The 18,969-nt window shown below is 34.6% G+C and overlaps 1 protein-coding gene across 10 annotated transcripts in view; it reads left to right on the forward strand.

Moving 5' to 3' along the window:
* Nucleotides 1-18,969, forward strand: part of klhl13 (kelch-like family member 13) — a 97,583-nt gene that overhangs the window by 54,887 nt on the left and 23,727 nt on the right. For 5 of the 10 annotated variants that reach the window (XM_017356040.4, XM_073949831.1, XM_005165273.6 and 2 more), the window contains 3 exon segments: nt 60-131; nt 8,080-8,224; nt 15,461-15,593. In XM_017356040.4, the coding sequence (XP_017211529.1) occupies nt 60-131; nt 8,080-8,224; nt 15,461-15,593 (350 nt within the window). 10 annotated transcript variants of the gene reach the window in all.

Genomic DNA, 18,969 nt, shown 5'->3' on the forward strand with positions numbered 1-18,969 from the left:
ATGTTTTCTGGGAATGAGCGTGTGTTTAGTGATGCTGTATTTCTCGTTGTTTTTGGCAGCCACCAGCACTCGTTTGTGGTGTGGACCACCCACTCTCTGCTTGCTGCATCTCCAACCTATCACCTGACAGGGTAATGCACCAATCAGCTGCCTGTGCTTGTGTCATGTGCCTGTTGCCATTTTCGTCTTGTCCTTTTTATTAAACGTAGAAACTTTGTGTTGTCTGGTTTAGCAAAACCCCCTGACCCTGTTTGACCCTTCCTCTTGTATCATCAATATTCCTTCATCGTCATGTTAAAGCCCTGTCATACTGAGCATGGCGTGATGAATCAAGGCGAATTGGTGACGCACAGAATCCCCTAGGGCAAATTAATGTGCGTGATGTAACGCTGAGCACAACAATGCATTTATTTGGCAACTGTCCCAATATGACGCTCATGCTGATCATCTCTTTTCTGTTTATGAATATGTGTATACTTTTTATTTGGATTTAAATCTGTCTGTAGTTCATTTATGCAACAGTAAATTAAGATAAAGTGTAGAGCTACATCACAATCACAAACTATTGTGTTTACAAATAAATTATTCAATTTGTCTTTTTTTTTGCTCCGCAGTTCCTTACCTCGCAAGTTTTTAAATATTTATTTTTGTATTTGTTGCTGATGTTTGAAAAATAAGTCCTCGCTCTTTTGTGCATTGTGTGAACAACTTCATAGGGATCTGTTGTTTTGATTCAAGGGCATCACGGCATCTCGCGTTGTGCTCAGTGTGAAAGGGCCTTTTTGTTGTTACTTGGGTCACAATGCTGTACATGTTGTATATTTCCTATTGGGAGTAGACTTTGATAAAGATTTCTAAGCCATGAATGAAACCTATGGGAGTGAATTCAAGCTCAAGGTTTATTTTGCAACTCTTTTTTTTTTTTTTTTGTGAATTATGTAGTTTCTCACCAGTAATTCTTGAACTAAAGAAGATTATTTAAAAACAGCTTTATTAATCATTTATTATTTAAATGGTCTGGCCTTTTTTTTTTTTTTTTTTGCAGAATAATGTAGTTTCTCACTAGGAATTCCTGAGCTAAAGATGATTATTTATTTAAAAAAAACACACATACATTATTAATAATTTATTATTTAAATGGTCAGCTTTTTTGCAGAATAATGTAGGTTCTTGGCAGGAATTCCTGAGCTAAAGATGATAATAAAAAAACAGCTTTATTATTAACTTATCATTTAAAAGGTCATTGTTTTTTTATTACATTTTTTTTATGAATAATATATAATATAGTTTCTCACCAGTAATTCTTTAGCTAAAGAAGAATATTCCAAAAAAAAAAAAAAAAAAAAAAAAAAATATATATATATATATATATATATATATATATATATATATATATATATATATAAATAAATTATTATTATTTAAATGGTAAGTGGTTTTTTTTTTTTTGCTGAATAATGTAGTTTCTCACCAGCAATTAAGCTAAAGATGATTATTTACTTTAAAAAGGCATTATTAATTATTTATTACACTCTAAAACCCCAAAAATTAAGGTAACCCAAACCATTTGAGGAAACCAATTGCAACAAACTATTTAAGTTCAAAAACTAATTCTAATGAGTACTGTGAACTTACTGTGCACTAATCCTAATGAGTACTGTGAATCTATTTGAGTAAACGAAGCAATTTAAAAACCCAAAGTAAAACCCAATAAATGATGAGATAACCCAATAAGTTAAGACAACTCAACCCTTTTGAGGAAGACCGATTGCTACAAACCATTTCAGTTAAAAAACAAAAAAAACAAATCTATTTGAGTACTGTGAACTTATTCCATTTAAGTTAAAATAATAAGGTATTTAACTCATAACACTGTATTACATTGTCTTTAAAGGGTCAGTGTTTTTTTTGCAGAATTATGTAGGTTATCACCAGGAATTCCTGAGCTAAAGATTATTATTTACTTAAAAAAAAAAACATTATTAATCATTTTTTATTTAAATGCTCAGTGCATTTTTTGTAGAATAATGTAGTTTCTAACTAGGAATTCCTGAGCTAAAGATGATTATTTAAAAACAGCTTTAATAATAGTTTATTATTTAAATGGTCAGTGTTTTGTGCAGAACTAGGTTATCACCAGGTACAGCCCTAAAGGTGATTATTTACTTAACATTATTTATTATTTAAATGCATTTTTGCAGAGTAAAGTTGTTTCTCACCAGGAATTCTTGAGTTATATTACTTTTAAAAAGAAACGTTATTAATTATTTAAATGATCAGTGCTATTTTGCAGAATGATGTAGTTTTTCCACTAGGAAATTTTGAGCTAAAGATTATTTAAAAAAAAAACTTTATTAAGTTATTATTAATGTACAGTGCCTTAATTACAAAGTAAGTGTCATGACAGGATTATAATAATATACTCTTTTTGTGTAGTTTTGTTCACCTGTACCTCAGGAGTATATCATTAATAAAAAAAACCTTTTCATTTCCTTTTCAAAAGTTTTTTTCCTGGTTTATTTATTTATTTATTATTTTCTGTTGGATATCATTGATAAAGCTCCGAAACTTGAAGCTACAAGTGTAAGGTCTGTGAAATGGATGTAATTTTCTCTGTGCTGATCATTAAAGTCCTGTCCTGAGGCCTCATTCATAAATCTTTGAGTAGTTTCCATGCTATAGGCTTGAGTGCTTAGGCAAATTTAATAAAATTCTTCGTACATATGTTATTGTTCTGTTGTTCAGTTGTCTGGAAATGCACAAGCTTTAGGAGCTACTTTGCTTAGCCCCTGAGTAACCATAAGAGCTTATTATGAGGTCTTTTTAATTATTCATCACTTTATATGCTTACAGGGTCCAAAATTAACACCCGCTGAGCGCCAATTGTGAAAACAAATTGGCTTTAGTAAGTAAATAAAACAGAGCCAGTTGGCCGGCAACTTTGTTAGGAACTGCAGCGTTGGAAGATTAAAAATTAAAAAGTCTGATCAACTGATCACTGATGAAAGTGAAGTGCATGATCCACGTCTACTGCTCAGTCTTCAAAGATGTATTTGTCTCAAATATAGCAAAATAAATAGTCTATTAAAACCAAAATCACTGTATTAGGGTTGTTTTTTCGCCACTAATTCATCAAGGCGACAGTGGGTAGCACGTTCGCCTCACAGCAGAAAGGTCACTGGTTCGAGCCTCAGCTGGGTCAGTTGGCATTTCTGTGTGGAGTTTGCATGTTCTCCCCATGTTCATATTGGTTTCCTCCAGGTGCTCCGGTTTCCCCCTAAGACATGCACTACAGGTAAATTGGGTATGCTAAAATTGACTAGTGTATGAGTGTGTAAGTGAGTGTGTGTGCTTCCCAGTGATATGTTGCTGCCGGAGGGGCATCCGCTGCGTCGAAAACATATGCTGGATAAGTTGGCGGTTCATTCCGCTTTGGCGACCCCTTTTTAATAAAGGGACTAAACCGAAAAGAAAATGAATAAATGAATGAATGTATCAACTAAAGGTAAACTAAAGGTATTCATTTTTATTTTGGCTAGAATAAAAGCAGTTTTTAATAAAAAAAAAAAAAAAACATTTTAAGGTCAAAATTATTAGCCCTTTTAAGCTATTTTTTTCTGATAGTCTACAGAACAAACCATCATTATACAATAACTTGCCTAATTACCCTAAACTACCTAGTTAACCTAATTAACATAGTTAAGCCTTTAAATGTCACTTTAAGCTATAAAGAAGTGTTTTTAAAAACATTTAGTCAAATATTATTTACTGTCATCATGGCAAAGATAAAATAAATCAGTTATTAGAAATTAGAGTTATTAAAACTATCATGTTTAAGAATGTGTTAAAAGGGGGGCTAGTAATTCTGACTTCAGCTGTATATTTAGTCGCTTATGCGAGGTGTTTGTAATGCAACGTCTATGAGCAGGACCGTAAATTTGACATTTTCTCTTCTGGTTGCTTTTATCGGTCTCACACAATTTTTTTCCTTCTCTGGGCGTCTTGATAATACTATTGTTGAGTTTTTATTATTTTTTTGAGCAAACAGTATTGTAAAAACATATTTTTTTATGCGTTTACCATTCACTGCGCTCTAAGTTTAACCAGCTGTGATGACTTGAAATGTGTTAAGAGTCTAGAAAAAGAATAAGAAAAATCACAATTAGATATTTTCATCAAATCACACAATCCCTTTTGGGTTTTTTTAAAACAGATTTTTTTGAGACACAACATAAAAGTAATATACTGTTTGTATGGATTTTTTTTTACAGATCTATAAAAACACAACCCAATTTACATGAAGTAAAAGTATGGCGGGATCCATGTTAGTGTTGTTTGTCACAAAATCAAGCACCAAAAAATTTAAATTTTCAAATGTGAAACTTTGTGGAATGCCTTGTGTATGTGATGTTTATATATTAACAGTTTCAGCACATTTGAACATGATTACTGTGATAATCATGATATGAAATTTTCATACTCTTACTCCATTCTCAACATGGACTTCTGTTTTTGAAGCTTTTGTTGTTTATCATTGGTTTGTTTTAAAGTCATTGCTGGAGAATTCCTATCCTCAAACAGCTTTCTTGTGGAGGAGATTTTCCTTTGTATGGTTGCTTTAATATTTTAGAATTAGGCTTATTGATATCTCCTAGAGCAAAATGCTTCAACCACTACATGACAGTTACTCATTTTTATGACTTATACCAAGTATGCTCTTTAATATGATATCTAAAAATTGGGTTTTAGTCTCATTAGCCCACAGAACTTTCCTCGTTCATTGTCTTCCATAGCCTGGCAGAACGTACCAGAGATTTTGTATGCTGATATCCCTTAAAGCTGTGTCTACTAAAGCATCTGAACAAGCACTGAAGCTTGTAACTCCTACAGAGTTGCCATTGGTCTCTGTTTGGTCTCCAGCACTCTTTTTCTTACACTCAGTTTAACCTGACTCCAGTGGATATTCACTGGTTTGGAAATCATCTAGTGCCCATTCGTTACTTTGTGCATTTCCGTTTACAGAGCATCTGGGGCTGTTTCTTTCCTTTTCATTATGAATTTTGGCACAATGACTCACCAGATCTTAGACCTTTTGAACAATTGTTTGTTAATACAACCATTTGACTACTAGTGATTACTGTTTACATACTGTTTACTGTTTCATTCATTTATTTATTTAATTTATTTTAATCATTCATTCATTCATTCATTCATTCATTCATTCATTTGTTCTTTTATTTATTATTATTTTTTAACTTCCCAGATTCTGCAGGTTGCAATGTCCCGAACTTTGATTGCCTATCTTAAATCAATTGTAATGGTTTGTTTTAGTTCAATTTGAAATTTCCCCAACCAATCGCAGAGCCCGGGGATCAGATTGAGTGCTCCAGCTCGGCCCATACTGATCCGTTCACGTATTTATAAGACATCTTAAAAGAGCCAGTTGCACTAGAGAGGATTTAGATTTTAATATCTGACATGAATTTACTGCATTCAAATGTTTAGTGTTGGTACATTTTCTCTAAAACCCAACAAGACCAAGGATCAAAAATATAATAAAATCCATGATCCTTCAGAAACCACTCTAAAATTTATCATTTGATGCTCAAGAAACTATTCTCATTTTAACCGTTAAAATAGTTGTGCTACTTATTTTTTTTCTTTGAATAGAAAGTGAAAATGCAGCATTTATTCAAAATGTGAAACTAAGATGTAACATTTTAGATGTGTATAAAAATTTAGTGTAATTTTAATAACCTTTAAGCCTAAACCTTTGAACATTAGTGTATATGTTGAAGTATTTTGAATCAGTGTTGCAAAAATGCATGTGAAACCTTCCTCTCTTGTCACAGATATGAGGAACAAAGTCACAATGTGGCATTTTTGTGACCTGCACTGCTTTTCTTAGACATTGAACTTGGCATGTGATGCTGTCATTGACACAATGTCTTGTGCTGTTTGTCACAAATGTTATATATTACACTTAGTCATCATGGAATCGAGGATTAAAGACTTGCCTGATTTGATCTTTTGGTTATTCAGAGCACTGGTTGATCTTAAAATGTTCTGACTGTTTGCTCTTTTACCGTTGAGCTCGGAAAAGGCCAAACTAGCTGACCGCAACATCTGAAGGAACCAATTTAATTTGCTTCCATGATGTTTTTTTATATATACATTTGCCCTATAAAAGGTTGACATAGACAAATAGGAAAGGAAAATGTTTGCTTGTCTTATTAGGCACTCAGAAAAACGAGAGTTCTTCCAAATTACTTTTAACTTCTTTCAAATTAGAAGGCTGTCATTTCTGTTTTTTTTCTTCTCATATTAAGGTGGATTTCTGCACCGTAAAAAACAATTAGTAACTTTAAAAAATTAGCAAATATATTATTTTAAAAGGACAAGTAGACTTTACTTAATAAAAACCTAAAGGAAACAGTTTTAACTTGGATTTTTTAAGTTGATTTAATTTTTTTATAATATGCATAGTTAATTTAGTCAATTTTAAAGCAAAGCCTCACTTTAAAGTCAACTAAAAGCTTTAAAAGCAACATTTTTAATTACTTTAAGTCAACCAATTTGGTTGCAGTACACTGCTGTACATACATTTTTGTCATCAATCTCAGTTGTAAGAGCAACGAATAATAACTTGACTTCTTGTTGATCATTTGAAAAAGTGGCAGAATGTAAATTTTTATTATGAATCATGTTGAACTGCATCCCAATCATCACAAATACTGCAGAAGACTTATTGGAACCCGCAAGTCAAGTTTGGTGAAGGAAAAATCATGGTTTGAGCTTGCATTCAGTATGGGGTCATGCGAGAGATCTGCACAGTGAATGGCAACATCCACAACTTGAGTATATCAAGACATTTGTGCTGCCAATTACATTACAAACCACAGGAGAGGGCAAATTCTTTAGCAGGATAGCGCTCAACCTTCAGCCTCCACATCAAAGTTCCTGAAAGCAAAGAAGGTCAAGGTCATCCAGGATTGGCCAGCCTAGCCACCAGATATGAATATTATTGAGCATGTCTGGGGTAAGATGGAGGAGGCATTGAAGATAAATCCAGAGAATATTGATGAACTCTGGGAGTCCTGCAAGAACGATTTCTTTGCCATTCCAGAGGACTTTATTATTAATAAGTTATTTGAGTCGTTGCATAAATGTTTGGATGCAGTCCTCCAAGCTCATGGAAGTCATAAACAGTATATTTTTTTCCACTGCACAATGACTTTGTTCTATACCAGGGGTCACCAGTCTCGTTCCTGGAGGTCCGGTGCCTTACAGGGTTCAGCTCCAACTTGGCTCAACACACCTGCCTGGGTGTTTCAAGTAGTAAGACTTTAATTAGCTTGTTCCGGGGTGTTTGATTATGGTTGGAGCTAAAATCTGCAGGACATCAGACCTCCAGGAACAAGTTTGGTGATCCTTGTTCTATACTGTATATTATTTCTGTTCAGTGACAAGACTTTTTTTGTCTAAGCAGACCTTACTGTCCTAATTAAATAATTAAAAATCAAGGCATGATCACATTTATTTTGGTAAAATAAGCATCATCTACAGAGGCCTTTGCCTTTATATTTCAAATAAGCCACTTTTGATACCAAATGATTAACAAAAGTCAATTATTTGTTGTTCCCAAAACTTTTATAGGTGACAAGGCTTTTGTCAGGTACTGTATATAATCATATAATTACTGCACTGTAAAGAATGCTGGTTTTCACACAATTGATTTCTGTCAGAGCAACATCAAGGAATTATTTGAACTTATTCGTTTTTACAAATTTAAGTGGATTGAACATAAAACAGTTTAGTTGTCCACCAAAAAACCTCAAGAATATCGTTATTTCGGCACATTTTAAATAAGTAGTTTGAACAAACAGCAAACATAATATTTTTGAGTGTGTATTTAAAAAACAAAAGTGTTGTCTTTAAATGAGGAGGCATTTTGCACATTCAAGGAGCAAATATTGCATTTTCAGTCGAACAAATGTGATCCTTTTTGCACATCTGTCTACTTGCTTATACCTGCATAATAACCCTCCCTCCTCTCTTTCTCTTTCTTTTTTTGGACAGATCACTAGTGGAGGATGATGATGCTCAGATGATGAAGGTATCGCTGGGATGCAGTGAAATGGGCCTCTCCTCCCACTTGCAGGCCTCGAAGACGGGAAACACACGCTTCTTTACCAGCAACACACACAGTTCTGTGGTTTTACAGGTGAGTGTGTGTGAATACATGTGTCACTTACTAAACGTCAAGGTGGGGCGTCACCATCTGCCGGTCCGGCATGGTGTCACACATGAGAGTGTGTTTGGACGAGACTGTGAAGGTCATCACTGCTGTTGCTGGCACTCAGGCTTGAACTCGCACATGTACATGATAGTGTTATTGTCATCATCATTGGTGGTGGTGGTGGGTGTTCATGAAGTGCAGAAGGACGTTCATTAGTATCTTTCTGCGGCTCAGATGACAGGTGCTTGAGTGCGAATCAAAGGTGAGATTTTAATTGGAATTTGCAGTGATGTGTTGCAGAAAGATCAATAAGTGAAGGTCATCTGCTTCATTTTGTTTGTGTTTTGTTTCATATTTACTTTAACCCACTGACGCATGAGGCATTTTTGTATTTTAAAAAGTACATTTGGACTAGGGATGCAATGAGTAACTGATTTCACTATTAACTGCAATTTAATTCGTCATGGCTAATTAATCGGGAAGGCTTTTCAACACCATGTTTCTGCATGGAACAAAACTGCTGCAACTTGAAGTGATGCCTACTGAGTGCTAGTTTGAAGTTCCGAGCCTGTACTTTACACCATGCACACTGGATTCAATTTGGCTGAGGCTATTAACTAAGGGCCAGTCACATATCACCTCTTTTGCACGCGCAAGTTTGTTATTTCCAATGGAGGCGCGTAGCTTGCATATATAGAGCGAGGGACTTGTGCTTTTCAGACGCACATTTTACTGTAAAAGGGAAATACTTAGCTATTATGTAACTTAGATTTACATTAGACAAATACTACTTATTTATTTATTCATTTATTTATTGATTTTTAATTTTATTTTTTAATTCTAATTTTATTTATTTTAATTTAGTTAACAAAATTTATTTATTAATTTATTTTAAATTCATTTATTTAAAAAATTGTATTTTTATATTTTCATTTGTTTTTAACTTATATTAATTTATTAAATTGTATTTATTTATTGTAATTAATTTTATTTATTTAAAATTAATTAATAAATATTTTTTATTTTTTTATTACAATTTTTATTTTTTATTTATTGACATTCATTTTCTGTGTAAAATTATTACTTATGTTTAAATGCCAACTTTTTTCACTTATTTTTAAGTCCAAATAGAAATGGACTATTGTTTGTTTTTAAATATTGTTTTGTGTCATATTATTTAGTTACTGAGCAGCAATAAATAACACTTTAAAATATAAGGAGTTTTCATGTGATTTTTCTAAACTAGTAATGTTTTGAAATTAATGAATGCATAATAATGGTAATAATCGTGATTATTCCTCAGACTATAATTGCACAACCAAAATCTCTAATCGTTGCATCCCCAATTTGAACACATTTAAAGAAGTAATAATGCTTAATCACTTAAGAAACAATAAATATAAAGATATCTGTAATGAATGATGATTATGTTAATGTCCACATTATTGTGCAATTTAATGTTCTGTTTAATATAAGCACTAATGCATATCTGCCACTTTTTAAGTGTTTGTGCTCTTTAAAGCAGTATGGATTCTGATTGGCTGCCAATGTTATTATTGACTGAAAGAAATCAGGCTGAAAGTGTTTGCAGTCTGAGCGTAAAATAACAAATACATAAAGTTTTACCATTAAATGAGTTTGTGCACCAAAAGTTGATATCTTCGTTTAATTCTTCTTCTAAAAATATTTTAACTTTAATTTCAAATGCAATTTTAAGCTGTCAATCTTGCTTTCGAAAAGATTGAATGAAATTAATTGGGTTTATTCTTAAAGTAAGAACAGATACATGTCACATAAATGTCCTTCTCATTTTAATCTTAAATTGTAGTGCTACCTTTTGTGGCCAATACAGCATCAATTTGTCTTGTGAATGCAGATACAAGTCATGCACATTTTCCAGAGGGCTATTGAGCCTTACTTCTTGCAGAATAGTCTTCAGGTCACTACCTGATGCTGGTGGAGGAAAACTCGTCCTTCCAAAACATCCTAAAGTGGCTGAATAATATGTGCATTTTGGCACTGTGCAGGCCATGGGAGATGTTCAATTTCACTTTCATGTTCATCAAACCACTCTGCTACCAGTCTTGCTTGGTGCATTATCATCCTGATTCATGGCATCGCCTTCAGGATACAATGTTTGAACCATTGGGTGCACATGGTCTTCCAGAGCTATTAGCTATTTGGTAGTCATTTGGCAGTCCCATCTAGCACAAGTATTGGGCCCAAACCATCACTAATCCACCATCATGCGTCAATCTGGGCATGCAACAGTGGTACCCTTCTTCGGGGCTTCTCAACACCGTAACTCTCCCAGATGTGGGAAAGACAGTGCAGATGGACCAAGCGGCAACCTCCCGCTCTCCCTCAGGAAGCCAATACGGAAGTAACTAAAACTGCAATTCATCCGAAATTCCGCTAGTCCTGGCCGCTCCTGGCTCCAAAACAGAGCAAATTTCAATTGAGCCCACTGTTAGAATGGCCAACTTTACAGCAGAAAAAAAGGTGTTTACAGCCTGGTACAAAAAAAGATTTTGGTTAATACAGGTAATATTACCCTTCATAACAACTGTGAGGGGGGTGAATTTTTTTATAACTCATCCGTTTCCTTTATATTAAGTTATATAAAGTTTGCATAATTAAGGGAGTGGCCACTTGAGTGACAGTTAGGTCTCGTTGGTCGCCGTCACGTCACCTCAGCTGAATCCTGCAGATTAGCCACTGAACTTGGCATATTTATCGTATTTCTGTGTTGTTTTATGTGGCTTTACACAGTCAACTGCCTTTTGGACTTGTTTCCCACAATTATTAGATGGCGTGCTGAGGGCACTTAATTGTGCTCACAAACCATTCACGTGGCCTCCGTTTCCCATGTGAGTAAAGTTATATACTTATATACCATCTCTGTACATGTATTTGTTTTATTTAAGATCATTTATCGTTTATATTTATATTTAAAGCTGTAATGCACTCCAGAATCTGTCAGATTGATTAGCTGTAGGCTCTAGAACAGTCATCTGAAGCGTTGTCATACAGTGTTATGCTGGATTTTATCAATAGTCTTACAGTAACTAACACAGACTATATCTGAAGTGTTTGGAAGTAATTCGCGGTTTCCTCCTGTTGAAAAACGTCATAAGAACAATGTTTAGTGGCTCAATGTATTACAGCAGTGTTTTTAAAAGTCTAAACACTTTATTGATATAGTGTACAACCAAGCACAAGTGGTCAGAATACAAACGAGTCACTGGTGATAAAGTATTAAGCATTTCTCCCAAAGTAAAGTGTGTCTGAACCAGGTCCAAGCTAAATGCTAGCAGGTGTCTGTAGCTCCGCTCACTCTCCGCCTCTTTGCCCTTGTTTGGTATCCCGCCGTGGGTGTGATGACGCGTGACCACAATGGCGACGGTTGGCCGCGCCTACTTGTGGCTTCTTTTGCGCTCTTCAGAAACCTATGGGTGACGTCACGGATACTACGTCCATATATTTTACAGTCTATGAGATGGACACATCAGAGAACAATACATGTTTCACAGCAAATGTTTTTTCAGTATTCTCATCATCAGAAAGGGTTTGTTCATCTCTTAAGCAGAAAAGGTAATGGAAAAAATGATAAGGTAGCGAAAAAGTCTATGAAGTTATGAGAACACTACAAATATCATCTGCTTTTTTTACTTTAATTGGTCTGAAAAGTGCTGTAATAAGTGTTAAGTTTACTTTCATGAAGCTGGTTAATGAAACATTTCTAATGTAATATTTTATTCATCAAGGACAACTGATAAGAAAGACATCTGATTCAAATGAAACTTGCTCTTTTGAACTTGTATTGCTGTATTTTGAGTGAATATAAGTGCAGCCTTGATGAGACTTCTTAAAAGCACTTAAAAATCTTACCGACCTTAAACTTTTGAACAGTTTCAAAGTCTATATGCTCACGCACAGACACATTAAAACATTACATGATCACTTTATGTCTCCAGCACTGACAATTAACATTGGCACTGTGAGGTCACTCTATTGATTCCTGTCAAAATGTCATTGACACCCATCATCAATCAGCTGATCTGCATTCAGCCTGAAACCAGCTCCTGCTGTGAGATCAAGCAGACTGTAAACAACATTTGCGTGTCAACTTCACATTGAGGTTAATTTGGTTCGATTCAGTTTGGTAAATCAAAATATTTTAAACAAACCCTGATACATTCATAACGTAACTCATGTAAATTGAAACTGAAGATTCATAACTTAATTTTATAGCACTCATTGAAAATGACCCTCAAACATTGTTTCATGCATTTAACGGGTTATAACAATATCATGAACGCATATTGTCAGTGTTGAAGATGAAAGCTTAAGCTATTAAGTGACGGCTGCTTATCATGTCTGTTTAAATCTGTCACATGTGTCCTAAAGCACCGCAGCCGCATCTCTCTATAATATCACTAACTGCTGGAAAAGTGATTTGATTTCCATGGTTTGTTGGGAAACAGCACTCGGTTAATTTGATTGGATGTTTATCCCCAGGCTCTGTGCTTCCTCATACACTGAGCACACTCTGAATGAGAGGTTTCGCTGAGGAAGCAGGTTTCACTGTGTGTTTTAGCATATGGTTTGTGTTGCATATCCATTTGCTTTATACAGATTATGCATAAAAATAATATTATGAAATCATAATATTATACGAGTACCCACATGAAATGCAGTTACTTATTTATTTTTCACTTTCTTGGCTACCCAATTGTACACAATTAAGCTTTTTTACATAGTCATGTTTGATGTTATTAACAATAATATAAAAAAAATATTATTATTATCATCATGCATTGTGTCAGTGGTCCTCAACAATGTACAAAGGCCTCTGACTGTATTTCTGGTACTTCTGATGTAAAGAAAAGGCTGCATCTGAAAAATGTACCTAGAAGAGCAATATTTACTTGCAAAAGTTTAGTAAGTAAAATAACATTTCATAATAAAAACAATCTGTCCCAATATAACTTATTATTCAGTGTTTTAACATTATTATTAATTATTATTATTATTATTAAGAAATTTACAATATGATGTTTCTAGTCATTTGTGTTTTACAAGCTTATTTCAAGCACATAACCCTATTTTTCTGCAATTTTCCACACTATAAAATATTTTAGAACTTGAGATAACAAATGATCAATTATCAAGTATTTGTTTTATTAATGTTTCTGACTTTTAAAATTATATTAATTCCCTAATCAAGATCTTGCTCTTAAAATTCAAATATATCCAAATTTTTCATGACAACTTGCATCTGAAATTTAGTTGTTTTAGTTTACTTCAAATATGTCAATTTAAAGGTCACCTATGATGAAAATCATCTTTTTGAATTTCAATTTGTTTGGAGAGAACTGTGTGTAGGTATAGTGTATCCACAGGCATATTATAGTGATATAAAGACAAAAAATCTCTTTTTCTTAAATTTCCTGATATTAAAATAGGACCCAAATTCCTCCGATATTGAGGCACCCCGCAACGTGACGTAGGAGTGCGGTTTTCCCACCCACCAAATTGATTGACAGCCACGTATTAACATGTCTCCATAGTAACGTATATAATCATATCGACAAGACAGTGCGAGCATAAAGTAACCAGGATTTGAAAAATCTGTTCTCTGAAAGTTCTCTGTGATCATCAATCATCATCAAATGTGACCAAGAGTGAGTTTAAAATGTATTAAAAATTTTTAAAATTTTAAATGTATTAAAACAGTGCATGTTTGTACTGAATTGCAGCGATTTTACTGTCTTTATTTTATCACCACTGCTGCGTGTCAGTACAATTATAAAAGAAGGCGCTTCAATCCCAGTTTGTGGAAATTAAATCAGGTTTATTTTGTACATCAACATAACGGATATTCATACAGCAGTGGATATTAACGTGTATCCTGTCACATTTGCCATGCAAAAACACAACAAAGTTAATTGTGCGCACTGTGTGTGTGCGTGCGTGAACCTTGTTATAACATTGTGTGTGACTCATCGTTGCAGAAAGGCTTGAATTAACTCCACAATAAATACATCAGATACTCATTGGGAAAGTTCTTACTGTAGAATTTCACACAAACGTTACGTGAGATCTGCTTTCTTCATGTCTGTGACTGTGCTGTTTATCTGACGCAGCCAGGGCAGAGATTGAGGCACTCTCTGACAGACACTTGGGAACCGTGTGCAGGGAGAACTAGCATTAAAGTCACAGGCAACAAAAACAGCTATATTGTTTTCAGAGCAGAAAATTCCAATATTCTGAAAGGTATTATAAATATTCTGATGGGTGTTTTGAGCTGAAACTTTACAGACACATTCTGGAGACACTAAAGACATATCCTAAATCTTTTAAATCTTGAAAAAGGGGTAACATAGGTGCCCTTTAAGCTTTGGCGGAACTGCACAGAAACACTGTGTCTGACTACCACCGGTTTACATGCTGTTAATGTTCATGTAATCTTCACACACCCACACGCAGTGTTTGTATGTGTAGATGCCTGAGCACAAAACACTTTAGCTGTCACATTAAATGCAGTGTAACCTGAGTGTTGTCATCTTTCGCATTTTTGCATTCAGTCATTTACCAGACGCTTTTATCCTGAGCGACTTACAAAGAGGCACATCTCAAGCCAAGCCTTTAAATGTAGATTTTGCTTCAGACGCTGATGTTATGAGGCCAGTCGGCTCTTCCGTGTGGCACATCTGTAAAAAAAATCCGTCCCAGGGGCTGCAGTACAAGCTTATGTTTAATTTCAGTAAGTGTATCGCTGATTGGATTGTGCCTTATTTCATGTCCTCTCACACACGCCTGGCGTTTGCTATAGCACATGCTGGTGGATTGAGGCTGACTGTGAGTGTGTGCGTGTGAATGAGTGAGTGGACGATGCTTCTGTCCTGTTAATTATGGCTGGTCTCAGCTCTGGGAGTCCATCTCTGCTTCAGTCCCCTCATGCTTCTGACCTCCTGTTCATTAATTAACCCCGCAATCTTTTATTCAGAAATGACGCTCATGGGACGCATAGTAACGATTTAGCTCCTTAACATTCACACACTGATTTCCTGGATGATAACAACAGATGTTTTAGAGTTTTAGCGGTTTTGTTTTGTGCATTCTCTTTCTTCTCCTTAGTGGATTCATTAAGTGTATTACAAAAATTCTCTCTTTTTCTTTGTGCTTTATTTTTTTCCGTTTCTATTTGTGTCTCAGGGTTTTGACCAGTTGAGGATAGAGGGCCTGCTGTGTGATGTCACGTTGGTGGCGGGAGACGGGGATGAGGCGTTTCCTGTTCACCGAGCCATGATGGCCTCCTCCAGCGACTACTTTAAAGCCATGTTTACAGGTGAGCGAGAGCACGCCACGGGATAACAAAGGATTAGGTGAGGTGAAGAAGCGATTAAGGAAGGAGAATGAGGGCTTTCTTGAACCGAGAGGTCAAAGATTGACTGAAGCAAAGGAGAAAAGAGATTGTAGTTAAGACGAGACATTGTAAATGAATAGGGGGAATAACTAATGGTTGTCATCATCATTTTTTTTTTGTATTGCATCTTTCTTTAAATGTTGTGTATGCAAATGAAGCATTCTAATATCCTAATAGTTTATATTAAGTGGCCATAACTACTTCCATCAAAAAGTAAATTCATTGTACTTACTGTGTTTATAATGTATTGCAGAACCCCTCTTGTGCTCTTGAGGTGGAATACAGGTTCAGGACAGATTTGGTGGTATGGGAAGGTTTAAGGGTGGGTTAAGGTATAAGGGATGGTCAACAATGTAATTAAAAAACAATTACAGACAATAAATACAGATGTAAATACATTAAGTTATTTAATTAATCATAAGTACAATATTAAAGCATTTACTTACACAATAAGTACATTGTAACAAATGATTAATTTAAGCGTAAACACATATTAGTTGAGGTTACCTAATATTTAATGAAATATGCAATTAATTTGCTTACATTTCTGGATTATCTGCAACAGGTTCTATATAATCAGGCAAATTATGAATGAACATATCCCACTGTAAAAAGCTTCAGAAGAGTAAAACTGTAACGTCCAGGGGCTCTATTTTATTGATCTAAGCACAAAGTCTAAAGTGCATGGTGCAAAATTATTAAAGATGTTTCTGAATTGACTTTTGCTATTTTTAGGACTGAAAAAATACTTTGCACCCAGGCGCATGGTCTAACAGGGCTTGTGCTTATTCTCTTAATGAGTTATGAGTGTGTTTTGAGCATAATGTGCATTAAACCAACCAGAGTCTATCTCCCATTTCCTTTAAAAGTCAGTTGCATCTCGCCATGGTGCATTTGCTATTTACATGACAGACTTTGTGAGTGGCTAAGAGCTTCACTAGCGAGCAAACCATCTGCAGCCTGAGGATAAAGAATGAGCCTCCTCCATTCAGACTCTTAACTTTCTCTTTATTTTTACTATTTACTCCTTTACTTTCATGGATAAGGAAACAATGTAGTATGGGTACGCACTCCACTGAAAACATCTATTAACCTACATATTTAATTTCGTTTGTTAAACACAAATATTGGTTTCTAAACTATTTGTAAATTCAGTTCCAATTTCCAGCCAACAAATAAATAAACAATAATAAAGTGTGGTCAAAAAACTGAGTTATATCCAAAAACATGCCCTATTCTCATGCCCTTATGCTGGTAATTATAATAAACTAATATAAATGCACATTTTCATGAATAAACTGAAAGAAACCTCCAGAGATGTAGGAGATAGTGGTTTTTATGTATTTGTAGGAAATGGTAATTTCTGTAATATTTTGATCCTTTATTTTTTTTCATATGTAAAGATATTTGTGTATTCCTGTACATCCTGTGTACATGTGTTCACATTTAGACCTGCATAGGCACATAACTAGCGTGCTCTGTGCTGGACTTTAGACCAGTTTTCAGTTGGTCAGTGGCGTGGTCTATTTCAGTTCTTCTGACCAACTGAAAGCTGGTCTAAAGTACAGTACAGAGCACGTTAGTTATGTGCCTATGCAGATCCAAAAAGCGTTTACATTGCTTAATACACAGAATGTACAGAAATACACAAATATCTTTACATATGGAAATGAATAAAGGATTAAAATATTTAAAAAATGATAATTTTCTACAAAAATATAAAAACCACTACCACCTCCTTCATCTATGGAGGCCTTTTCAGTTTATTCATGATAATTTGCATTTTTATTAGGTTTTTATAATCAGCAGTATAAAAACAAGTTTAGATGTGTCCACCTGTCGTGTTTTGGAAACTTATACATCACCATATGGGGCATAAGAATAGGATGTGTTTGGATATTTTTGACCACCTCCTTTTTAGACTGGAACACCCATTTAAACATTTAAAAAGTTATTTAAACAATGAGGCGCAAAACGTGAAAACGACAGTTGCACTGTTCTGAAAATAGCAACAAATTGCAATTACAGCTCAGTGCAGGAGAGTAAACTCATTTTGAGAACGTAGCTTTTAACAATATGTATTGTAACTGAAATCTGCAAAGCCAAATTGATAGAGTGCAAGCAAAGAAACACTTTTAAGGTGTACTTTGGATGTTTACTTTACATTGGAGTGAACAAAATTATGAAAAGCCTAAAATAGTTTTTGGCCGCAGTGTCTTGAAAAACATTGCCTCATAAAATGTTTTGAACTTAACAGTAAGATCCTCAAAACTAGGTTTTGTTTGTGCTTACCAATGTCTCCTAAAATCTCCTTATGTTAATCATGTTAAAATCGGTAGCATGTCAGTCTCATTTAGTTGAACTGGAGACTTGCGCTCAGAGCTCTAAATGTTCTTGATTCTCCATCCGTTCTTCCCCCTCCCTTCCCGTCTCTCTCAGAAACGCTCTTGTTTCTTGGGAAGAAAGAACAAAGCCAGTGAGGTGAAAAAAGATAAGACGGCAAGGGATATGCTCAGGGTTATTTGGGAAAGCTTGTTCAGAGATTATCTTTTCAATGAAAAGGACTTCGTTTCATTATTTGAATTGAGTTCAGCTATTCCCTAAATAATTATGCCATTTAATACAGCATACTGCCAACCCCTGGATGAGTTTTTAACACAAAAACTATTATGAGAGAGCACTTAAACAATTATGAAGGAGCAGTGCGTACAGGGAATAGTCTTTCTGCAGGCTTACACCATTTCGCAACTAGAGCTGGGGGAAAATCAATTCATCTATGGATCTTGTTTCTGAATTCAGTGTGTGGTTTTTAAATCATGGTGTTATGAAAGAAAATATTCACTTTACTACTGTACAGTTTTCTCTGCTAATTAAATCCTTCCTGATTTAAATATGACACATACGATTATAATTCAATATTAACCAAACATTTAAATGGTTAGTTCATCTAAAAATAAAATTAATGTTATTAATTACTTACATTTATGTCATTTAAAAGTCCTTTGTTTGTATTCAGAACTCAAATGAAGATACTTTAGATATTTAGCTCACTCACCTTCCATATACTACAATAGTCACAAGTGGTTCACAGTCCAGAAAAATACCAAAAATATCTCAAAACAGACTACATGTCTTTTGTGCCTTCAATTGGATTATGGTCAAGCTACGGGAATACTTTTGTGTGCTCATAAAACAAAAATAGTCACTTTATTCTACAGTTTTTTTCCTCCGTGTCAGTATAGGGCACGTATTCATAAGAGCGTTTTCTCGTAGCTTGATAATCTTTGGAGGATAAGGG

Source organism: Danio rerio, chromosome 5 (assembly GCF_049306965.1).
Source record: "Danio rerio strain Tuebingen ecotype United States chromosome 5, GRCz12tu, whole genome shotgun sequence".
NCBI classification, from domain to species: Eukaryota; Metazoa; Chordata; class Actinopteri; order Cypriniformes; family Danionidae; genus Danio; species Danio rerio.